Raw genomic sequence first — 26,000 nt, 5'->3', positions numbered from 1 at the left:
GGTGGATTCTTAACCACTGCACTGAAGTCCCTGAGCAAAACTTCATATATTTAATCACCTGCCTCAGCTTTTTTACTTCCTTTAAATTTCTATTTATTTCTTGCCCTTTTTTCATATTGCCCAGAATTTGAGAATTTGTTAAGCCATTCACATTTCATATGCTCTATTTATTTTATTTTATTTTATTTTATCTTATTTATGTTTTGTGGCTGCGTTGGGGCTTTGTTGCTGTGCGTGGGCTTTCTGTAGTGGCGAGCGGGGGCTACTCTTCGTTGCGGTGCACAGCTTCTTATTGTGGTGGCTTCTCTTGTTGCGGAGCACGGGCTTTAGGCTCACGGACTTCAGTAGTTGCAGCACATGGGCTCAGTAGTTGTGGCACACGGGCCCTAGATCGCATGGGCTTCAGTAGTTATGGCACATGGGCTCAGTAGCTGTGGTCGTGGGCTCTAGAGCGCAGGCTGCGTAGTTGTGGTGCATGGGCTTGGTTGCTGTTCGGCATGTGGGATCTTCCCCGACCAGGGATCAAACCCGTGTCCCCTGCATTGGCAGGTGGACTCTTAACCACTGTACCACCAGGGAAGTCCCTGCTCTATTTATTTTAGGATTTACTTCTTATATCTACATTGGAAATTTTAGTTCTTTTTGAACAGTAAAACAGTATGAATTTGTTTTCTTATTTTTCAGACATGCAATCCAGGTGTAAGACCAAGACATCACCAAAAAATGACATTTTTGACAGAGGATTACCTCAGTGGGAAATAATGGAAATTTGTAAAAAACATAGCCTTGAATGTATATGTTTTAATGGTGATTGGGAAAGCAAAGGTCAGTTTGAAACACAACAGGAAAACCAGGAAGAATGTTTTAAGCAGATGATACTCACCTGTGAAAAAATTCCCACATTTAACCAGCACACAACTTTTAATCTACTTCAGAGACTTAATACAGTAAAGAAACTGAATGAATTTAAAGGGTGTAGGAAAGCATTTTGTTCTGACACAGACTGTATTCAACATCAATTAATTCACACTGGTGGAAAATTTTGTGCCGGTAAGGAATGTGAGAAGACCTTTTTTCCTGATTCAGAACTTACTCAATATCAGACAGTTTGCACTGCTAAGAAAACATATGAATGTAAAGAATGTGGGAAGGCTTTTAGTTTGCGCTCAAGTCTTACTGGTCATAGGAGAATTCATACTGGTGAAAAACCTTTTAAATGTAAGGAATGTGGGAAGGCCTTTAGATTTCATTCACAACTTAGTGTCCATAAGCGTATTCATACTGGTGAGAAATCTTATGAATGTAAAGAATGTGGCAAGGCCTTTAGTTGTGGCTCAGACCTTACTCGACATCAGAGAATTCATACTGGTGAAAAACCCTATGAATGTAATGATTGTAGGAAGGCCTTTAGTCAGCGATCACATCTTACTAAACATCAGAGAATTCACACTGGTGAAAAACCTTATGAATGTAAGGAGTGTGGGAAAGCTTTTACTCGTGGCTCACACCTAACTCAACATCAGAGAATTCATACTGGTGAGAAATCTCATGAATGTAAAGAATGTGGAAAAGCCTTTATTCGTGGTTCAAATCTTGCTCAACATCAGAATGTTCATGTTGGTAGGAAACCCTATGAATGTGAGAAATGTGGGAAAGCCTATATCTGGAGTTCACACCTTGCTCGACATCAGCGAATTCATACTGGTAAGAAACCTTTTGAATGTAAGCAATGTGGGAAGACTTTTATATGGGCCTCATACCTTGCTCAACATGAGAAAATTCATAATGAGAGAAAACCGTATGAATGTAAGGAATGTGGAAAGACCTTTATTCATGGTTCAGAGTTTAATCGACATCAGAAAATTCATACTGGTGAGAGAAACTATGAATGTAAGGAATGTGGAAAGACCTTTTTTCGTGGTTCAGAACTTAATCGACATCAGAAAATCCATACTGGAAAGAGATCATATGAATGTGAAGAGTGTGGAAAAGCCTTTCTCTGGGGTTCACAACTTACACGACATCAGAGAATACATACTGGTGAGGAGCCTTACGTATGTAAAGAATGTGGGAAGTCTTTTATCTGGGGTTCACAACTAACACGACATAGGAAAATTCATACTGATGCAGAACCCTATAAATGTAAGGAAAGTGGCCAGATCTTTAGTCACCATTCTTATTTTGCTGAACAGAAAATTCACAGTGGTGAGAATCTTTATCAATGGAAAGATTATGGGAACACCATTAGTCATGACTCATACTTTGCTCAACACCAGAGTATTTACACTTTTGAGAAATCCTATGAACGTAAAGATTTTGAGAGGGCATTTTCTCCAGACTCTCACTTTATTTCACTCTTGTGAAATCTTGTGATATAAAAATGTAGGAAAAATCTTTATTCATGACTTGTTAATTGATGTCAGTTAATTCCTTCTTTTGAGAAAGCCTGTAGTGTAAATAACATTGGAAGACCTTTTGACAGAGCACACGACACACTCAACAGCAAAGAATTCCTAATGCAATCTATATTAATAGAGGAAAGCTTTACTGATTGGTTATCAATTATAGAATATCAGGGTAAAGTCCTACAAGTAAGATGATAGTGTGAATCCCTTCTGAATCATTCTCAAAAGATTCTCCACATCATTGATATTATGCTGCATAGAACTGAAGTCTAACTCGTAGGGAAACTTTCCATCACTACTTAAATCTTGTTGCAGTTCCACAAAATCACACCAAAGGTGAATTTGTGTTTTGTAATTAATCTGGAAAAGCCTTAAGCTGTGTCATACAACTTATTTGGTATGTCTTAGTTTCAGTACCTCTTACCTCCTAATTTTTTGGAAAGTAACTTAATACTATGTTTGCTTACTTATTAGATTGTAAGGGTTAAATGAGTTTGAGGATTTAAATGACTTAATGACCATCATTAATAATAGTATTAGACCATTTCTATGAGAGGAAGACCTTAAGAGATTATAGACAAATATGCCATCTGTATGTATGTCTTATTGAACAGCAGAATGTTAATTCTGAAGAAAAACTGGTAAAATCGAATGAAGCAAAGAAAGCTTTGATTCAGTATTAATTTCATTTTCTACATAAAAAAACTCATACTATAAAGAAAGCCTTATGGTTTTCATGAAAGTGGGATTGTTGAGTGCTCAGCATTTTTTAAGGCATTTGGAAGGGATTTGTTTCTAACAAATTTCTAAAGCCAAATGGCATAATCCATTTTATCTCCACAATTAAATTTTGGAAATTAGAAAATAGCCAAATGAATTCTGACCTCTTGGAAGTTTAGTGCTACATATATAAACAATTCTCAGATTAATGAGTAGATCAAAAGTGAAATTACAGGCAATTTGGATGTGAATGATAATGAGACTCCTGTAAATCAAATCCTATGAATGTGGCCATAGCACTTCTCAATGGAAATTGCTCTGTGTATAAAACCAAGAAGATTGAAGGCAGTTTATTTCTTGTCACCACTGTATCTCCAGCTCTTAGAACAGTGCCTGTCATATTGTGGGGTCCAAATATTTATCAAGTTAAATAATAATTACTCAAACAAGCTAGAATAAGAGCAAATGCCTCCAAGTGAATTGATGGAAAGATTTAATGAAAATAATGCAAAAATCATGGAATAAAGAACAATACTAAAGGATTTTTATTTTAAATCAAAAGTTTCTTTGAAGAAAACTATTATTTACTAGACTTTGGCAATGCCTCCACATTTTAAGAAAGGAGAAATGTGATATAACCATATGTTTAGAGGAATTTTTGAAGGTCATGTAAATATATATAAACTATTAGACACAAATTTTTAAATGTAGAAAATAAAGTTTATTTTCTAGGAAAACATTATCTTAAGTGATTAAAATTTGAGAGTAAATAAAAAGGGCTAATTGGAAGCAAACTTTTAAAAAAAAATGGAGGACCAGATAATTGTATAGGCTACCCCCTGAAGGAACAGAAAATCCTATGGAAAAATTGTTCACTCATGCTAAAAGACTAAATAACATAATTCTGATAATAAAATTAGATGTAGCCCTTGAACAACATATTCCAGAATAATTTCATTCATGAACATACATGAAAAAAAAAATATGATAGTCAAATGATATTTACTCAGAATGTTTAACCTCTGATCTGGATGGGTGGTAATTCTACAGTTTAAACAACAGCAAAATATGATGAAAATGTAACCTTCTCAGTTTAGTACTTAATAAGTTTATTCTATGTGCATTTTCTTGGTACCTTTTAGTATTACATGAATTAAGGAATAGTGAATATATGGACATATATTTAGCATATTTATAATTCAGTTATTTAACAGTAGTTAAACAGTATTAGGGGGGCTTCCCTGGTGGCGCAGTGGTTAAGAATCCGCCTGCCAATGCAGGGGACACAGGTTCGAGCCCTGGTCCAGGAAGATCCCTCATGCCACGAAGCAACTAAGCCCATGCGCCACAACTACTGAGCCTGTGCTCTAGAGCCCGCGAGCCACAACTACTGAAGCCTGCAAGCCTCGAGCCCGTGCTCTGCAACAAGAGAAGCCACCGCAGTGAGAAGTCCACACACCGGAACAAAGAACAGCCCCCGCTCAATGCAACTAGAGAAAGCCTGCGCACAGCAACTAAGACCCAACACAGCCAAAAATAAATAAATAAATAAATAAATTTAAAAAAAGAAACAGTATTAGGGAACAGTACTTCCCTCCAAATTACTGTCTTCTATGGAATTTCACAACTCATGGGAAAAATAAAAAAATTTTTTGTTATATTGCTTTATTATTAATAAGCTATTTCATTCATGCTGACTAAACTTTTTTTAAGGTGACAAGTACACTGAGAAAAATAACATTTAGAACTTTCTGGACATCCATATAAAGATAAGTATGAGACATTCCGTTTTCCTTTGGCCTGGACTGCCTTGTTGAGTGTATTATCTACTACTCCTATCTCCTTCATGGTGAATTTCTGGATCTCCTTGAATGCCTGAGGTACATGCTTCTTGAGCTCCACTCCATTGATATGTTTGTGAATATTAATAATGTCTTCTCTAGCCTATCCTATAGATGACAGAAAGCCCTTAGTTTTTCCCTAACCACCTTTCTTCTCAGGAGCCATTTTACTACAACCATGTTGGAAAACAACTTGTTATAATTAGTCTTAGTGCATCTGGATAAAATGTAGGGGATAAAAGTAGATTCATTCCTGGCAGTGTAAAGCAGGGTAAATTCCCAGCTAATCAAGAGATCTAAATATCCAAAAGGGGGGAAAAAAGAGAAACTTAACAAGTACTGTGAGAAAACATGAGTGAATTCCTTTATAACCTTGGAATTGCGATATCAATAACTATGAATCAAAAATCCAGTAGAAATAAGGAGGGAGAAGTCAATTTTCTGTAGGACTAAAGCAATATTAACAAAGATACAGGAAAATTACAAATTGGAGATATTTGCAACTATATCACGAACTAATAACCATAAAGAGTCTAAAAGTTGAGATGAGAATATAAGTAACACTACATTGAGATACCACTTCAACCAATCAGATGGACAGAAATCCAACAAGGTATTAAAATGTTCTATTGGCAAGACTGGAAAAACAAGGACTCTCACATTGCTGCTGAAAATGTAAAACAGTACAACTCTTATAGGAGGGAATTGAGCAATGTCCACGTGTAATCTCTATGCATATCCCATAAGACCCAGACCCTTGCTTCTATCCTAAAGATACATTGGTAAAATTATAAAATGTGGTATGCACAAAAATTTTAAAAATACTATATATAAGTGCAGCAGACTGGAAACAATCCAGATGTCCAGCATAAACTGGTTTAATTAACATATTTATGTAACAGTGGAATATCGTGCAGCTGTATACTTCTATGGAGCGATCTTCATGATAGGTTAAATGAAAAAATAGGTAAGTGGAAAATAATATGTATATTATGCTAACATTTGTGAAAGGAAGAGAGGAGTACTATATATACCTATACTTTCAAAAAGAAAGTGAAACAACAGTTGGGCGGGAGCAAGGATGGAAGGTAGTTATCTTTGGTTGAACCTTGTTTTATATTTTTACTTTGGATCCATGGAGATACTTTACATACTGACTTTTGTTTTAAAAAAGAAGTCAAAGGGGAAATAGCAATCCTAATATCAAAACCAGTGAATTTGATTCACCATCAGCTTATTACATAACAATGTAAAGAAGAATAATTTCAAATGATGTTAAAATATTTTGACGTAGTAGGAGAGCTATATCTCAAGGACAAAGAGAAATACAAAGAAATCTATGCTTGCTTTACTAGCCTTTTGTTAATGGTAATATTGATATTATTGTAGGTGAGTCCAAAATTAAGTACATAACAATTTCATGAGGATTCAATTTTTGCAAAATAAAAAAGAAGTAAAATGCCTGTAGTCTTTCATGTGAATTGAAAGTGTGCATTTCCTACCTCTGTCCAATGAAGGAGTCTAAAAACATTAGTGACATGGAAGCAGTGAGCACCATGTTTTCATGTGTACAATCTGTGGTTCCTAAATTCTGTTTTCTATAAAAAGAAGCAAGGGCTCCTTGGAGAAATGGCATATGAACAGGTCAAGGGTAGGAGATGTATATATGATTATCCTGACATATCTTTTATGCCTAAAAGCAAGAAAGCTGTCAAAGACTGTAGAATCATGTCAACCTGAAGGAACTGACCAAAGGTAGGATAATCTGAGCATGTAAAAGCTATTGCAGTGGACTGAAACAGTGATTGTAGGTAAACCTTCCAAATTCAAAATGAAAAATTTTTTGATAGAACCTTTTATGGAGCTTGCCAGAGTACCAGCTTATTCTGAAAATTTGATAAGGAAAGGAACAAAAGTAAGCATTTATCATTTTTACACACACACACACACTACAAATCAGGGAAAAAAGAATATAGAGCTACTATAATTCTCCTTTTTGCAAGTCTTGAGACTATAATCGATATTTAATATTTCCTTCAGATACTTATTTCATGTTCCCTTTGCTAACAGCATCGCAGATTATATTCCCTCCATCCCTTTTTTTGTCCAAGATTTTATTATAAAATTTTCAAACATACAGAAAAGCTGAAAGAATATTACAGTAGACCTCATATGCCCACTGCCTAGACTCTACCATTAACTTTCAGCTGGGAGTTATTGTTGGGTTGACACATTTGTTCCTGAAGGGTCTGAGCTATTCATCCTGTCCCTTTGGAGTTGCTATTGTAATCCATTAATTTTTACCAGTGAACATGGAAGTGCTAGAAACACCACAGAGGATTTCTCTGGGTTCCAAATATACTCTTTCCTGCCTCTTTTTGATAATCAGGATGATTTTCTGTGGATGTCATTCTTTGACATCTTTCCCTTGCCTTTTTGTCACTGTTATAAGAGCCCCAAATGGCAAAATGGCAGATTCAGTTATAAGGTCATTGGAGTCATTCTGTCCCCTAGCAGAAGGTTCCTTTGGAACTAAGAATTGAGAAATAGCAAAGCCCAAAATAGGAATGGAAAGCAAAAATATTAGTGGTTGGGTATGAACACTAGTTACTGGGCCTGGTGAGATGTAATAATGAAAGGACCTGCTCTGTTCTTTGTTTCCTAGACCTATCCTGGTTTTTTGAGAAAGAGCAACATCCTGAACAGTACTCCAACCTAAACAAGGGTTTTTTCCTGCCAGATGGCACCATAATTAAGTTTACAATTACTTATTCTACCATTCTATTAAGACAGACTACTTTGGGTTGATGGGATCCATGGTAAGACAGGTAAATCTCATTGTCATGTCACCACTACCTTATTTATTTTGCTTTAAAATTATGTATTCATTTAGAACCACTGTTACATGGGATTATAATGATGGTGAATAATACATTCAGTAAGTCCCTCAATGGTGGATAGTAATAGAAAATCCTTAATTAATCACCTGTTTCTCCTCCACCCCATATGGCCATCATGTCCCCCTCCATTATGAAAGTGTAGTCAGTATATCACCAAAAGGGTGACTGGCCTTTTTTAGAGAAAAGTGACATCAGGCTTCTGTTTAAACGTTTGCAGGTTGGGCACTCAGCAGTGGCAGTATCCAGATTAGCCTTGTTGAAAGGAAGTCAATGTTCCTATGTATAACCTCCATCCCTGCCATTCATTACAACTGAGTGAATGGTAGTGGAGCTGGGTAAAGAGGTTGACTGACATTCTATCTACTTCTCTGGAGTCTTCTCTAAAATGGATGCACTTTGGTGAGCATTCACATAGCACACAAATATCTTCATACTCTGTGCTTATGAAGAAATATAATGCTGCAGAAGTCTATGGCTCGGCCAACATAACGTGGTCAAGTTTTCTTCCTTAGTCAACTGATCATGTTGCCCATGGGGCTATAGATGTTATCTGTGGGAGAAGTAGCAATGAGAATAGATGCCACATGGGAGTCTGAGCCAATTACTTGTGAAACTGTATCTTCAAAAATTAATGATGGACTTCTGCACGCATCCCAGATGTCTTGAAAGAATAAATAATACCAACTTCATGGTGAATAATTCGACATGTATGGTCATGTATTATCCTCTGGTTAGCCATGCAGTATCTCTTAGGGTAAAATTAGACATCTGGAAGAGGTCTTGTGTTTGCTTCAAAATTCTAGGGTTCTTCTCTTGGTTCTCCTATTAAGGAAAGAAAGAAAATTAAAATTTAGAAATACACATTTACAATAGCATTAAAAATAACTGATAAGAATAAGTATAACAAAAGACCTCTACAGAAAACAATGAAAGCATATTAAGAGAACATTTCAAAGACTTGGATAAAATGAACTCTTTACCCCAGTAATATGTTAAAGAATCAATGTTGTAAAGTTGCTTGTTCTCAAAATTGACCTAGAGATTTAAGCAAACCCAATAAAAAAAAATGACAACAGGAATTTTTCAAAACTTAACCAGCTAATTTTAAAATTTATATGGGAATGCAAAGGGTCATGAATAAGAAAGACACTTAAAGAATAAGAACAACAGGGAAGAACATCCTATCATATATTAAGAAATAAATGTATAGATAGTAATACAGGATGGTATCATGCATATGGATAAATAGACCAATGGAACCAAACAAGGATGTCAGAAATAGATCCATTCTTATAGGACCACTTAATTAGTTATAAAGGTGGCAATACAGAGCTCTGGGGAATGAACACCTCTTCAGTAACTTGTTCTAGAACAATTGAGTATCCATATAAGAATGCAATCAAGCAGTCATGGAATAATACATGGAAATGAATTCCAGATGGATTGATGATTTAAAAGCAAAAGACAAAATAAAACTTTTACAACATAACATCTGAGAATGTTTCATAACCACAGAGTACAGTATAGTTCCTAAACAAAACATTTTAAATTTAAACAAAGGAAAAGTGTGATATGTTTGCATTCATTTTATTAATCCTGTTAATCAAGTCACCATTAAAAGACTGAACAGTTGACTGCTTCTGACCAAGATGGAAAAATTGGCCAGATTTACTTGTACAGCTGAAATAACTAAAAAGGTGAACAAGATAGGTGAAACAATGGTTTTCAAGACATTGAACATTTTTAAATGTTCAATTCCAATGAAGGATGATGATCCCTGAGAGAAGAAATGAGATGACCCCTATGATTGCACAGTTTATAGCTGGGAGGGGTAACCAAGGTGGAGCCCAGTGATCTCTTAGTGTTGAAATAGGATGAGGAGCCCAATGAAGCCAATGTCATCGGAATTTACAGGGCAGAACATCAAAAAGGTGAGAATTACACAAAGATTTTCAGAGATCTGCAGAGAATTTCCCTTAAGTACTCATCAATACATTTATGTGAAAAAACTACCTTAAGCCAGGGAAAAATTACCACCTGAAAGAATTGGAGGGAACTTACACAGAGCTCATAGAGGTCTAGGAATAATTCCTGCTCTCAACAGCCAAAGTGGAAAACCTGAGACTTCACATAGGATCAAGTAGAGTACTCAAAGGATTTTACTTCAGTTGTGGGGAAATTTTGCCATAGACTAAGCCCTACTCTGAGGCCACCTGACAAAGCTTAAAAGTGTACCTCAAAAGGATCAAACTTTCCAAATAACGGCATCACAAACAAAGATAAAAAATATAGGTATACAAAAATATGCAGCACGTAACAGGGCAAAATTTATGTCTGGTATCCAATAAAAAAGTATTAGGCATCCAACATCCATTAATGAGAGGAACTCAGCTAAGAGGAAAAGAAGGAATTTCCTCGATCAATAAAGAGTATCTGAAAAGCTAACAGCTAACATCATACTTAATGGTGAAAGACCTACTACCAGGAACAACAGAAAGATGTCTGGTCTCAACACTTATACTAAGCATTGTATTAGAGGCTCTGGCCAGTGCAGGGGGAGGGGGGAAGTATCCAGATTGAAAGGGAAGAAATAAAACTACATTAACAAATGTGAATGTCTATATGAAAAAACTCTGATGGCATCTACAAAAAAAGCTACTAGAACTAATAAGTGAGTTTAGTGAGGTCGCAGGATAAGGATTAGTATACGTAAATTATTTTCTATGTACTAGCAATGAACAATCTGAAACTTGAATTTTAAAAATGGCACTTAGAACACCTTCAAGAGCCTTAGATACTTAGTGACAAATGTAGAAAAAGTGCAAGGTATATACCATGAAAATTAAAGAACACTGCTGAGAGAACTTAAAGAAGACCTAAATAAGCAGGGGGAGAGAGAGACTATGTTCAGAGATTGGAAGACTTCATACTATTAAGGTGTCAGTTCTTTCCAAATTGACTTGTAGATGAAATGAAATTCCAACCAGAATATCAGGAAGCTTTTAGCTTTTTTTTTTTTTTTTTGTGGAAACTGATTCTAAAATACACGTGGACATGCAAAGGATATGAAACAGGCAAAACAACTTTGAAAAATAATAACAAAGTTGAAGGACATGGACTACCTGACTTTGAGACTTATTATAAAGCTAAACTAATCAAGATTGTGTGTTATTGTAATCAAGATAGACAAATAGGTCAATGGAACAGAAAAGAGTTCAGAAATAGACTCAAACATGTATATGGACAACTGATTTGTGGCAAAGGTGCAAAGGTGGCTTAATGGATAAAGGTCTTTTCAACAAATAGTGCTAGAAAAAATGAATATGCATATGCAAAAAAAAGCTTTGGTTTATACCTCACACCATATTAAAAATAACCAAAATTTATCATAGATATAAAATGTAAAACCTAAAACCATACAACTTATAGAACTTTGGGTTAGGCCAAACTTTCTTGGGCATTATACTGAAATTTAAAGAACAATTTGATAATAATTCATGAAAATTGAAATTTTCTGTTCTTCAACAGACACTTAAGAAAATGAAAAGGTTAGCCACCAACTGGGAAAAATATTCTCCAGTCATACTTGATAAAGGATTTTAATATGAAAAGAATTTTCAGGGCTTCCCTGGTGCCGCAGTGGTTGAGAATCTGCCTGCTAATGCAGGGGACATGGGTTCGAGCCCTGGTCTGGGAAGACCCCACATGCCGCGGAGCAGCTGGGCCTGTGCGCCACAGCTACTGAGCCTGCGTGACTGGAGCCTGTGCTCCACAACAAGAGAGGCCGCGACAGTGAGAGGCCCGCACACTGCAATGAAGAGTGGCCCCCACTCGCCGCAACTAGAGAAAGCCCTCGCACAGAAACGAAGACCCAACACAGCCAAAAATAAATAAATAAATTTATAAAACAAAAGAATTTTCAAAACCCAATAATATACTCCAATATAAAAATGAGCAAAAGATTTGAACAAATATATAACCAAAGAACATATACAGATGTCAAATAAATGCATCTAAAGATATTCAACATCATTAGTCATTAGAGAAATGCAAGTTAAAACAGATAAATAAATATTATGCCACCTATTAGAATAGTTAGCATTTAAAAAACTGAATATACCACATGTTGCAAAGGATGAGGAAAAACTGAATCTCGTACATTGCTAATGGGAATTTAAATAATACAAACACTTTGGAAAACATTTTGACAGTTTTAATTAAAAAGTTAAACACACATAAATAGGAACCAGAGTCTCATAACCTAATACTTCAAATGTCAAGGAAACAATTAAAAAATTCTTCTTATACCGAGAACCAGGAAAATCTAAATGTGAGTGGGAACAAACAGATGTAATTATCTGATAATGAGTTAAAGCTGCTGTCGTAAAAATGCAACAAGCATTTGAAAACACTCTTGAATCAAATGAGAGAGAAAGACTGAGAGGGAATATCAGGAAAGAAAGAAAAGATACAAGAAAGAACCAAATGTAAATATTTGAACTGAAAAATACAATAACTAAATTTAAAAAATCACTGGGATGGGCACAGTAGCAGAATGGAGATGACAGAGTAATCAATTAACTTGAAGATACATCAAAAGAAATTATCCATTCTGAACAACAGAGAGAAAATAGATTGAAAAAAAAAAAGTGGAAGCTCTTAGCCCTTTGGGACAACAATGAAAGATCTAACATTCGTATCAGAATCCCAGAAGGAGAGGAGAAAAAGCAGAGCTGAAAATATATTTGAAGAAAGAGGGTTTAAAAACTTCTCAAGTATGGGACTTCCCTGGTGGTGCAGTGGTTAAGAATCTGCCTGCCAATGCAGGGGACATGGGTTCGAGCCCTGGTCCGGGAAGATCCCACATGCTGTGGAGCAACTAAGCCTGTGCACCACAACTACTGAGCCTGTGCTTTAGAGCCCACAAGCCACAACTACTGAAGCCTGTGCTCTGCAACAAGAGAAACCACCACAATGAGAAGCCCACACACCACAACAAAGAGTAGGCCCCGATCGCCGCAACTAGAGGAAGCCTGTGCACAGCAACGAAGACGCAATGCAGCCAAAATAATAATAATAAAATAAATTTTAAAAAAGTGTTCTTCGTTAAAAACATTTCCTAAATAAATAAATAAATACATACATACATAAATAAATAAATGGCCTAACCATCACTTATAATTTCACTCAGAAGCGAAATTGCTGGCTCTTTTCATGCCTAGCGTAGCCATGGCTCATGGTCCCAAGAAGCACCTGAAGCGCATATCAGCTCCAAAGCATTGGATGCTGGATAAACTGACTGGTGTGTTTGCTCCTCATCCATCTACCAGTCCCCACAAGCTAAGGGAATGTCTCCCCCTAATCATTTTCCTAAGGAACAGATGCCGTAATGGGAGATGAAGTAAAGAAGTTCTGCATGCAGTGTTTTATTAAGATTAATGGCAGGGTCCGCACTGATATAACCTACCCCGCTGATTTTATGGATGTCACCAGCATTGACAAGACTGGAGAGAATTTTCATCTGACCTATGACACCAAGGGTCGTTTTGCTGTTCATCGTATTACACCTAAGGAGGCCAAGTATAAGTTGTGCAAAGTGAGAAAGATCTTTGTGGGGACAAAAGGAATCCCTCATCTGGTGACCCATGATACTCACACCATCTGCTACACTGATCCCCCCATCAAGGTGAATGACATCATTCAAATTGATTTGGAGACTGGCAAGATTACTGACTTCATCAAATTTGACACTGGTAACCTGTGCATGGCGACTGGAGGTGCTAACCTGGGAAGAATTGGTGTGATCACTAACCAAGAGAGACATCCTGGTTCTTTTGATGTAATTCATGTGAAAGACGCCAATGGCAACAGCTTTGCCACCCGTCTCTGCAACGTTTTCGTTATTGGCAAAGGCAACAAACCATGGATCTCTCTTCCCCATGGAAAGGGTATCTGCCTTATCACTGCTGAGGAGAGAGACGAGACTGGCGGCCAAACAGAGCAGTGGATAAAATGATCTCTAGGTGACATGATTGGAAAAGTCTTTGTACTTAATTAAAGATAATACCACATTTTTTTAAAAAAGTGAAATTGCTGGATCATATGGTTTTTATTCTTTTTTTACATGAGCATTTACCAGCTGTAAGTTTCCTTCTTTATGGTGCTTTAGCTGCTTCCCAGTTTTGTTGTGTTGGGTTTACATTTTCATTTATTTCAAAGTATTTTCTCATTTTTCTTGTGATTTCTTCTTTGACCCATTGGTGTTTAAGACTATTGTTTAATTTCCACATATTTGTCAATTCCCCACATTTCCTTCTGTTATTCATTTCTAACTTAAATTCCATTATGACTGGAGAACATTCTTTGTATGATTTAAATCCTTTTAAATTAATTAGACTTGTTTTCTAGCCTAAAATATGGTTTATCCTAGCAAAAATTGCATATATACTTGAGGAAAATGTGTATTTTGCTCTTATTGGTTGGAGTTTTCTATATATGTCTGTTAAGTCTAGTTGGTTATGTTGTTTAAATCTTCTGTTTCCTTGATGGTCTTCTGCCCAGTTGTTTTATCCATTATTGAAAGTGAACTGTTGATATCCCCAAGTATTATTGTTGAATTATCTATTTCTCCCTTTAATTGTCAGTTTTTGCTTCATATATTTTGACATTTTGTCTTTAAGTTTATCCATATTGTTGCAGGTGTCAGAATTTCCTTCTTTTTAAAGTCGGAATAATATTACATTCTATGTATCTGCCACATTTGTTTATTCATTGATCTAGTGCTGGACACTTGGGTTGCTGGGTTATGTGCCTATATGGATTTTTTGTTTTGTTTTGTTTTGTTTTGTTTTGGGCTGTGTCAGGTCTTAGTTGCAGCACGCAGGATCTTTGTTGAGGCATGGGGGCTCTTCGTTGTGGCATGTGGGCTTCTTTCTAGTTGTGGAGCACAGGCTCCAGGGCACGTGGGTTCTGTAGCTATGGCACGTGGGTTCCAGAGCCCATGGGTTCTGTAGTTTGTGGCACGCAGCCTCTCTAGTTAAGGTGCACGAGCTTAGTAGTTGTGGCGTGTGGGCTTAGTTGCCCCGTTGCCCCGTGGCATGTGGGATCTTAGCTCCCTGACCAAGGATCGAACCCACGTCCCCTGCATTGGAAGGTGGATTCTTTACCACTGGACCACCAGGGAAGTCCCTGCATATATGCTTCTAATTGTATGTTTTCTTGATTGGATTGATGCTTTTTGATTATAGAATGTATCTCTTTGTCTCTGATAATTTTGTCTTGATGTCTGTTTTATCTGGTAGTAGTATAGCCACTCCAGTTTTGTTTTTCTGCTGTTTGCGTGGTATATCTTTTTTTCTGTCCTTCAGTTCTGAAATTTTATCTTTGAATCTTAAGTGTCTCTTGTATTCAGCATATAGTTGAATCATATTTTTAAATTCTCTGCTAACCTCTACCTTTAATTGGAGTGCTTAATCTATTTACTTTTACTATACTCATGAGAAAGAACTTCCATTTTGTTATTTGTTTTCTATGTCTTACATCTTTTTTTTCCCTCTGTTCCTCCATTACAGCCTTCCTTTGTGTTAGACATTTTTCTATCGTGTCATTATAATTCCATTGTCATTTTTTAGTACTTTTTATTCAGCTATTTTTTGTGGGTATTGCAATAAATATCTTTATTTATAATGGTCTGTTTCAAATTAATTGCAATTTAATTACAATTGTATCTAAAAACTTGCTTCTCTTAAGTTCCATTTTCTTCTTCCTCTCTTGTGCTGTTATTGTCATACAAATTACATCTTTATACATAGCATGCTGATCAAAAATGTATTTGTAACTCTTGCTTTATGCAGTTGTCTTCTACATGAAATAGGAGAAAAAAAAGAGTTACAAACAAAATGTACATTTATATTGTCTTTTATATATTTGCCTGTGTAGTTACCTTTCACTGGATAAAGAATTCTTGGTTGGCAGTATTTTTCCTTCAGCACTTTTAATATATCATCACACTGCCTTCTAGCAGTTATTGTTTGTGATCAGAAAACAGCTGTTAGTCTTGCTGAGGATCCCTTGTACATGTTGAATTTCTTCTTCCTTGCTGCTTTCATGATTTTCTCTTTATGTCTTAGCTTTTGACAGTTTATGGTGTCTCTGAATGTGGATCTCTTTAATGAATGTGTAGATTTGTTTTTCACTGAATTTGGGAATTTTCAAACATTATTTCTTGAAATAGTCTTTCTGCCCTGTTCTCTCTCTTCATCTTCTTTTTAAAAATTATTATATAAGTTTCAGGTATACATTATAATTCAACATCTCCATACACTAAAAAGTGGTCACTTCCAAAAATGTAGTCACAATCCATCATGGTACAATTGACTGCCTTCACCCGTTGGCCCACCCTCCAGCCCACTTCTCCTCTGGTAATCACCAATCTATTCTCTGTATCTGTGACTTTGTTTTTATTTTGTTTTGTTCATTTTCTGTTTTGCTTTTTGTTTTTGAGTTTCCACATATGAGTAACAATTATATGGCATTTGTCTTTTTCCTTCTGACTTATTTCACTTAGCACAATAGCCACCGAGGTCTATCCATGTTGTCAGAAATGGCAAAATTTCATTCTTTTTTATGACTGAGTAGTATTCCTATAAATATATGTACCCCATATCTTCTTTATTCATTCATCCATCAATGGAGACAGGTAATTTCTATATCTTGACTTGTATATAATACTGCAGTAAACATAGCGTGCACATATATTTTCAAGTTAATGCTTTTGTATCCTTCAGATAAATACCCAGAAGTGGAATAGCTGTATCATATGACAGTTCTAGTCTTAAAATTTTGAGGAACCTGTGTACTGTTTCCCATAGCAGCTGCACCAATTTACAATCCCACCAGCAGTGTGCAAGAGTTCCGTTTTCTTCACATCCTTTCCAACACTTGTTAATTTTTGTGTTTTTGATAAAAACCATTATAACAGGTGCAAGATAAACTTTCATTATGGTTTTGATTTGCATTTCCCTAATAATTAATGATGTTGAACATCTTTTCATGTGCCTGTGGCCATTTTTATGTCTTCTTTGGAAAAGAAGACCCCTATCAATCAGCCTGTCCAGATATTCTGGGGGAGGCTCTCCATACTCTTTCCCTCCCAAGGAAGAAGTAGACAACTGTGATTTTTGCCCACTCACTCTTCTTGAGCTGAGGATGGGGAGTTATGGTACCTACCAAAACAAACCAGTGTCTGTTTTCCCCCAGTTGGATAATTGTGTCATACCTGTCAGACCTCTAAGACTGTTATGTAAGATGCCAGTTCTTTGGGTAGCCCCAGCAAAGTTGGAGTATTGAACACATGTATCAACTCTTTCCTTCCCCACAGTGAAGTTGAGGGCTGGTATTTCTCATCTGCTCACTTTGCTGAACAAAGGCAAGGATCTATGGTGTCTACCAGCCAAAGCCACCATCTCCATTCTCCACTGGGTGACTAGACTTTGCTGGACCTGTCGGAGCTCCATGACTGGCAAGACAGTAGCCAGTATTTTGGGGAGCTCCCTAGAGTGCAGGATGTATGAACTATCTGCTTTCCTTCCCTGTGTGAGGCTGGTAGCTAGGGGGCTTCTCACTGATCATTTGGTATTGCACCAGGGACTGAGACTTTGGCGGGATGGTGTCCCATACCTCCCTACAAGTTTTGGTCAGTCGGGTTTTGCATTTTCTTGGTGTGCAGAAGCCTGTCAATTAGTTTCTAGATTTCTCACAAAGAGAATTTTTCCATGAATTGCAGAATCAGTGGGTTTGTTGGGGAAAAGAGGGTCCAGGACATTCTGTTCCACCATATTGCTGACATTCCATTTATATGTATCTTAAATTTCTTTATATTTTCCCAAAGGTCACTGGGGATCTCTTCTTTCAGTCTTTTTCTCTCTGTGCTTCATTTTTCCTGGCATGTTTTTGAGTTCACTGATTTTTTTCTTCTTTTGTGTTTAATCTCTAATAAAATTTTCTTCTTGGATAGTTTTCTTTTCTAGAAGTTCCATCTTGTTCTTTTATATATCTTCCATTTCTGTTTTCATTATATTTATGGTTTAAAAAGTCTTCAGTATATCAAGTATAACAGCTTCTTTAATAATGTTATACTAATACCATTTTCCCCGCCACTTCAGTCTGGGCCAACTGGTTGATTTTTCCTGGTCTTTTGTCACATTTTTCTACTTCATCATATAGATACTGGACATTGTGAAATTTACATTGTTAAATGGTGGTTATTGTTATTCTTTTAAAGTGTTGAGCTTTGCTCTGCAGGCAGTTACATTACTTGCAAGTTGGCTTGATTCTTTTGAAGCTTTTAAAAAGCAGTTTAGGATAGGTCTGAAGTGTTTGCTTTACAGATAGTTTAGCTCTACTCCTAATACATAACTCTTCTGGGCTACCTAATAAATAGTATGGGTGACCATCCCATCAGGGTCAGAATTAGAACATATCTTTGCTCTGTATCAGCTCTGGGCATTTTACAAGTAGCAGCTCCTTAATTACTTTTTGCCCGGTCTTGTAGGATCACACCCTACTTCTTTTAGGAAAGATTAAAAAGTACTTTTTTGTACATTTCTGAAACTCTTCTCTGCATACCTCCCTCCTCAACCTAACTGCCCTGCAACTTGCAGGCATGTCAGTCTCATGGTCCTCATTTTCTCAACACAGTAACAGCAGGATGCTCTCTCTATTTGGGGCCGCCTTTCTCATTATCCAGAATGTGTCTCTAGGTGGAAAGTTGGTGTGATCATGTTGCTCACTACATTTGTTTCTCTCTGTCAGGGATCAGGTCCTGTCCAAACCTGTTATTCCATCATGACTCCAAAGGAATTCCATATTTTTTGCCCCTGCTGATGTTATGGGGAATGAATACTCTCATACATTAATGATGAGAATGTAAATTTACTTTTTTAAAATTTGGCATAACCTGTTAATATAAAAAAAGTACACATAATTTGATTTAGCAGTCTAATCTGTAGGAATATATTCTATGGAAATAAAAAACCAACATGCAAAAATAAGCATATAAGGATATTTATTGCACTGGTTTGCAGCAACAAAGAAATAACTTGAAAGGAATGGATAAAGAAGATGTGGTACATACATACAATGGAATATTACTCAGCCATAAAAAAGAACAAAATTGTGTCATTTGCAGAGATGGGAATGGACCTAGAGACTGTCATACTGAGTGAAGTTAAGTCACAAAAACAAATATGGTATATTAATACATATATGTGGAATCTAGAAAAATGTTAAAGATGATCTTATTTGCAAAGCAGAAATAGAGACACAGACGTAGAGAACAAACGTATGGATACCAAGGGGGAAGGGGGGGTGGGATGAATTGGGAGATTGGGATTGATATATATACACTACTATGTATAAAATAGATAACTAATGAGAACCTACTGTATAGCACAGGGAATACTACTTGGTGCTCTGTGGTGACCTAGAAATGGGAAGGAAATCCAAAAAAGAGGGGATATATGTATATGCATGGCTGATTCACTTTGCTGTATAGCAGAAACTGACACAGCAGTGTAAAGCAACTATACTCCAATAAAAAAAAAAACCACACACACACCATAAAACAAAAAACAAACAAAAAAACCCCACAAATGACCATGAATTTAAAAATCTCCTGGTTGTACACTGAAAACAAACAAACAAAAACAAGAAAGAAAGAACCTGAATACCCAGCTTGGGGGGAATGGGTAGGATATATCATGGCATTGCTGTTACAATGTTCCTGTTTTATTGTAGGCATTTTAAATAAGAAAAGCACAGTGCACAAGAGACATACCAACCAAATGCAATGTGCAAACCTCATTTAAATCCTACTCAAATAAACCAACTATAATTAATAAAATTTGTAAAATGAGTCAGCTGTTCAAGATACACACTGAAATATGTAGAGGGCAAATGACATAATATACTGGCTTGGCTTTAAAATATCCTAGCCAAAAATATTTGGAAGATGAAACAAGAAAGGCAAAAAATGGGTGATTATTAAAAATATGTGGTAAGTTCACGGCTGTTCATTTTACTATTCTATTTTGGTATACATTTGAAATTTTCTACAATAAAAAGTTTAAAGAGGGACTTCCCTGGTGGTGCAGTGGATAAGACTCTGCGCTCCTAATGCAGGGGGCCCGGGTTCGATCCCTGGTCAGGGAACTAGATCCCACATGCATGCTGCACCTAAGAGTTTGCATGCCGCAACTAAGGAACCCACATGCCGCAACTAAGGAGCCAGTGAGCCGCAACTAGGGAGCCCACCTGCTGCAACTAAGACCTGGTGCAACCAAATAAATAAATAAATAAATAAATTTTTTTAAGTTTAAACAAAATAAAGCAAGTTACAGATAAATGGGTACTTATCCCATTAAAACATACTCTTATTACATTCAGCTGTGGACCATATTTGAAAACAGAAGGAAACAACAAAAAATAAAAACCAAAGTTTTAACAGTAGATGGTTGGGAGATAGTGAAGGTGATTTATTTTTTAATTTTTATTTATTTATTTTAACATCTTTATTGGAGTATAATTGCTTTACAATGGTGTGTTAGTTTCTGCTTTATAACCAAGTGAATCAGTTATACTTATACATATGTTCCCATATCTCTTCCCTCTTGCATCTCCCTCCCTCCCACCCTCCCTATCCCACCCCTCTAGGTGATCACAAAGCACCGAGCTGATCTCCCTGTGCTATGCGGCTGCTTCCCACTAGCTATCTATTTTACATTTGGTAGTGTATATATGTCCATGCCACTCTCTCACTTTGTCACAGCTTACCCTTCCCCCTCCCCATATCCTCAAGTCCATTCTCTAGTAGGTCTGTGTCTTTATTCCCGTCTTACCACTAGGTTCTTCATGACCTTTTTTTTTTTCCCTTAGATTCCATATATATGTGTTAGCATACTGTATTTGTTTTTCTCTTTCTGACTTACTTCACTCTGTATGACAGACTCTAATTCCATCCACCTCACTACAAATAACTCAATTTCGTTTCTTTTTATAGCTGAGTAATAAAGAAGATGTGGCACATATATACAATGGAATATTACTCAGCTATTTTTTAATTTTTTGCACTATTTCTTTGGTATGGCGTAAACTTTAATATGGAATGTTGTAAGAGGAATGTAATGACTTTTGAAAAGAATTATATGCATGTAAGGGAAATAAAGCTTAATTTTGAACAGTTATGATGATATCAATATATCTTAAAGTAGCAACTAAACCAGTATTGCAGCCACGACTTCCATTTGTCTTTAATAATCCTTTGATTAGTGTACATTCCTATCCCCTCCCACTACCTTAAAAGGTAAACCCTAAGTTTTAAAATTTGATTTATGAAATAAACATAACAGTGCTGAGATAATTAGCATTCATTCAAGTTTCTCCTGTTAAACAATCTTGTAACAACAGCATCAAGAATAAAAACCTTACTAAATTGATCTAAGATGACAGAGTAGGGAAACGATTGTGAAAATTTAAGCTAGAAGGATTGTCCCTGTATAGGTTAGTGACTGATTGTAGAACAGAAAAGCATTATACCACCCACTAAATTTAAATAACTGCAATTATGCCTTAAATTTCCTCTTATAATTATTCCTTTTGGTCAAGAATAGATTTCTCGAAGTGTGTTCACAACACAAAATATTAAGTATTATGGAATAGAAGGGATTCATGGTCAGGACTGGGAAACAATGGGTTAAACAAGGTAATATTTTCTTTATTGCGGGACTTCTTACAATTTTTTAATTTGGCTTGTTCAAAGTGGAATTCATTAAGCCAATAAGAAAATTTGGTTATGCATGGCCTTATATGCAATGAGGCAGAACACTTCATCTCCAAAGGTATTTTGAGATTATTATTTCTTGAATGTATCTTAGCAAAATCTGGTTCTGGGTATTTTCTACAAAAGGCTGCTAACATGCATATATATTACTTGTCAGAGGTGTTATCAATAACTTATTATCATTGTAGCACATAACATTCTACTTACATTCCATTATTTACATTTTCTTTAAATTTAGTTGGGCAATAATGGTAGTCCCTGAATTGTAAACAACTGACCAATGATGGCACAGTTTGTCTAATCTGAGCGGAGAATGCATGACTGCATTGGCATCACCGTGGTTACACTAATGATTCAGAGTGTTCTAATGGTTCTCAATCACACTTATCTTTTTGTTGTTGTTTAAAAAATGGTGGATTAACATTTAGATTATAATTTTGTAATATATATGTAAAACCAGTGTTTTTTAGAGTGGGGATAATGAACAATATTAAGTTGTGAAGACAACTAAGTGGGCTGCAGTGTTCATTACAGACTATGTAATAGAAAACAGCAGAGTGCCTCGCATATGGAAAAGTATTGTCTTGGGAAATTTTGTATCAATTCTTCTATCAATGTCTTTTATTTTACTTTTATTATTATCTTCTTTTATTTTACTAATTGTTATTTATTTCCATTATGTACTAATACATTTCATTATATATCGTCATAGTATCTGTTCCTTGAATTGTAAAAGAAAAACATAATTCATACTTTATAATGTTCAAAATAATTGCATGCACAAACATGTCTGCTAATTAATTACTTGTTAACTGGGTTTTAAATGTTTTATATTATTCAGAAATCCCTGAAAGAAGTCATGTAAGTGGTTTAACTTGAATTTAAATTATGTTTGGGAAAATTGGTTAGGGTACTTGAATGGGTTGGAAACATTATTTTTCCCATTTGAAGTAATGGGATGTAGGGAGGCTCTGAAGTTTGGGCATCAGAAAATTTACTGTTCAACATGTTATCAGGAATAGATTAGGTTCAGATAATGAGGAAAAACTGTAGTTGGTAAATTTTGCTTTGATTTCTCATTTAAGACAATATTTTATAGGTTTTTTTTAATGGCATTAACTTGGCTATCATTTTGTTGGTAAATTCTTTTATCCTTAAAGTAGTAATTAGAAAATGTGGGAAATGACTTCTGCTTTTGTAATTTGTTGTAGAAAAATCACCTCTCCTTGATTTTATAAAAAAGCTCTACAACCGTAAAGAAATTTCTTCCATAGAGTTTCTTTCCAGTATGAATTTTCTGGTGCAGCAAAATTTATGAGCTCTAAAATAGAGGCCTTCATACTCTTATTATGTTCTAAAGCTCTTGTCATAGAATAAATTATTTGGGTTCAAAAGGGGATAGATGGTAATAGAATGTTTACATCTTTCTATGGCACTTATAAAATATTCCACCATTTGACTTCTCTAATAGCATTAATAATGATGATAATAATAATGATAATAATAATAACGATAATAACACTGAATATCAGATACTGTCCAAAGGGAGTTACATGTGTTTAATCACTTACAATTTGATCATTATTATACCATTATAGTATTTTACACATAAAGAAATGGAGGCACAGAAAAGTTAAGTAACCTATCCAATTTCACAGTTAGGAAATATTAAAATAGAGATGGTGCTCAATAAAGGATATAATTCAGCATTACATTCCAGGGTTATAGAGATTTTTTTAAAATGTTTAATGGGTTCCAGAAGTCATTTATTTCTGCATTCATGAAGTTAATATAAGATTTCTAAAAATGAGTTGATTTTGAACACAATCAAAAGGATGTCCTATATTCATTACAAACATAATATGAGTTCTCTAATATTCCAGAGCTGCTGAAGATGGGTGAAGGCTTTCTTATATTAAATCATATATAAAGCTTTCTCAATTATGAAGCCTCATATGTTGAATAAGTTGTGAATGACGTCTAAAGTCTTTACCACACTGGATGCATGCATAGGGTTGCTCACCAGTATGGATCCTTTGATGTAGAGTAAGTTCTGAGCCACGACTAAAGGCCTTCCCACATTCCTTACATTCATAGGGTTTCTCACCATTATGAGTTCTTAGATGTTCAGTAAGGTGTGAACCACGAATAAAGGCCTTCCCACATTGCTTACATTCATAGGGTTTTTCACCTCTATGAATTCTCTGGTGTTCACTAAGTTGTGAGCCATAAATAAAAGCTTTGTCACATTCCTTACATTTGTAGGGTTTTTCACCTGTATGAATTCTCTGATGATATGTAAGTTGTGTGGTACGAAAAAAGGTCTTCCCACATTCCTTACATTCATAATGCTTCTCACCATGAATTTTCTCATGTTGAGTAAGATATGCACCACGAATAAAAGTCTTTCCACATTCCTTACATTCAAAGGGTTTCTCACCTGTATGAATTCTCTGATGTTCACTAAGTTGTTTGCCACAAATAAAGGCCTTTCCACAGTCCTTACATTTGTAAGGTTTCTCACCTGTATGAATTCTCTGATGTTGAGTAAGATTAGAATTAGAAATAAAGGCTTTCCCACATTCTTTGCATTTATAGGGTCTCTCACCTGTATGAACTCTCAGATGATAAGTAAGTTGTGAGCCACGAGAAAAGGCCTTTCCACATTCTTTACATTCATAGGGTTTCTCACCTGTGTGAATTCTCTGATGTTCATTAAGTTGGGAGGCACATAAAAAGGCCTTCCCACATTCTTTACATCTGTAAGGCTTTTCACCAGTATGAACTCTTTGATGATAAGTAAGGTGTGAACCAAGAATAAAAGCCTTTCCACATTCCTTACACTCATAGGGTTTCTCACCACTATGAATTCTCTGATGGTAAGTAAGCTGAGAGCCAAGAATAAAGGCCTTCCCACATTCGTTACATTCATAAGGTTTTTCACCACTATGAATTCTCTGATGGAGTGTATATTGTGAACAATAACTAAAGGCTTTTCCACATTTCTTACATTCATATGGTTTCTCTCCTGTATGAACTCTCTGATGTTCAGTGAGTTGTGAACCACGAATAAAGGCCTTCCCACATGCTTTACATTGATAAGGTTTTTCATTAGTATGAATTTTCTGATGTTGAATCAGATCAGAACTACGACCAAAGGCCTTTCCACATTCCATACACTCATAAGGTTTCTCACCATTCTGAATCCTCTGATGTTGAATATAGGTTGGCTTTTTGCTGAAGATCTTCCTACATTTCTTAACGTCAGAGTGTTTTTCTTTATTATGACTTTTCTTATGTTGAATACGGCATGACAAGTAGCTGAAAGCTTGTTTACATTCTTTACATTTGTACAATTTTTCCTTGGTAGGATTTATCTGATGAAGAATAGGGGACATGGAATGGCTTTGAGTGGCCTCTTCTTTACAGGTAATTTTCATGTGCATGTATGGTCTTTCCTGACTTCTCTGTTGATCCTCAAACTTGCCTTTGCACTCTGTATTTTCTCCAAGCTCATTGCACTCAAGGTTATGGCTGATAGGTTTCCTCATATTCTCCCATTGCAGTGATTCCATTTCATAAGTTCCCTTTTCTGGACATGACTTTTTGGTCTCACAGCTGTATTCCAAGTCTGTAAAATAACAAGAAAGCAAATTCCTGCTGTTTTTGTTTGTAAGAAAAAATAAACCTTCTAAGGTAAAAATGGCAGATAAAATGATAATTCTCATAAGAACAGAATGGCTTAAACATTGCTAAAAATTTTGTGCAATTTAAAAAAAGGCACAAGGAGAGAACATAGAATGAGGGGAATTTATAGGGGGAAAATTAATTAAGAAAACAGATTAAGTCAGTGGTTCTCAAACTTTGGAGTGGATTAGAATCACCAAGGAAGCTTATAAAATTACCACAAAAACACCCCTGGAAATAAACAAACAAATGCCTGGGTGGATAGCCAATCTATCAACAAATCCTATTAGCTCTCCTGTCAAAATTTATCAAATATCTGACCACATCCACTACAACCACATTAGGCCAAGCCACCCATCTCTCACTGTAATAGCCTCTTATCAAATTCTTATGCATTTTAGACTCCCTCACATGCTGTTCCATCTGCCACGAATGCTCTCTGCAAGGCCAATTCCTTTTTGTCTAAAACGTACTAACTTAAATGCCAGCTGCTCAGAAAGACTATCACTGAAAACTCTAATTGGGTCCATGCCATGTCCTTATTCTCTACATCTGCACCTTCTTCTTCATTCTTGTTTCAATCTTTGCAATTTTGGAATTACATTTTCTT

The 26,000-nt window shown here is 35.8% G+C and overlaps 2 protein-coding genes and 1 pseudogene across 13 annotated transcripts in view; 2 read left to right on the top strand and 1 right to left on the bottom strand.

Moving 5' to 3' along the window:
• ZNF790 (zinc finger protein 790) overlaps positions 1-4,783 on the top strand; it is a 94,664-nt gene extending 89,881 nt beyond the window's left edge. For all 8 annotated transcript variants that reach the window (XM_082439342.1, XM_082439343.1, XM_082439345.1 and 5 more), the window contains one exon: positions 685-4,783. In XM_082439342.1, the coding sequence (XP_082295468.1) occupies positions 685-2,363 (1,679 nt within the window). In that variant the 3' untranslated portion in view covers positions 2,364-4,783. The remainder of the gene's footprint in view (positions 1-684) is intronic.
• Positions 4,784-4,918: 135 nt separating this feature from the next.
• LOC309649399 (small ribosomal subunit protein eS4 pseudogene) lies at positions 4,919-19,314 on the top strand (annotated as a pseudogene). Its single transcript has one exon. The product of its transcript is annotated as a small ribosomal subunit protein eS4 pseudogene (transcript).
• Positions 16,343-26,000, bottom strand: part of ZNF571 (zinc finger protein 571) — a 20,241-nt gene continuing 10,583 nt past the window's right edge. For all 4 annotated transcript variants that reach the window (XM_082439337.1, XM_082439338.1, XM_082439339.1 and 1 more), the window contains one exon: positions 16,343-25,334. In XM_082439337.1, coding sequence (XP_082295463.1) covers positions 23,641-25,334 — 1,694 coding nt within the window. In that variant the 3' untranslated portion in view covers positions 16,343-23,640. The remainder of the gene's footprint in view (positions 25,335-26,000) is intronic.

Source organism: Balaenoptera physalus (genome assembly GCF_965194825.1).
Source record: "Balaenoptera physalus genome assembly, chromosome: 19".
Taxonomy (NCBI): domain Eukaryota; kingdom Metazoa; phylum Chordata; class Mammalia; order Artiodactyla; family Balaenopteridae; genus Balaenoptera; species Balaenoptera physalus.
Note: the sequence above shows the minus strand (reverse complement) of the source record. Positions and strands in the feature narration are given on the sequence as shown.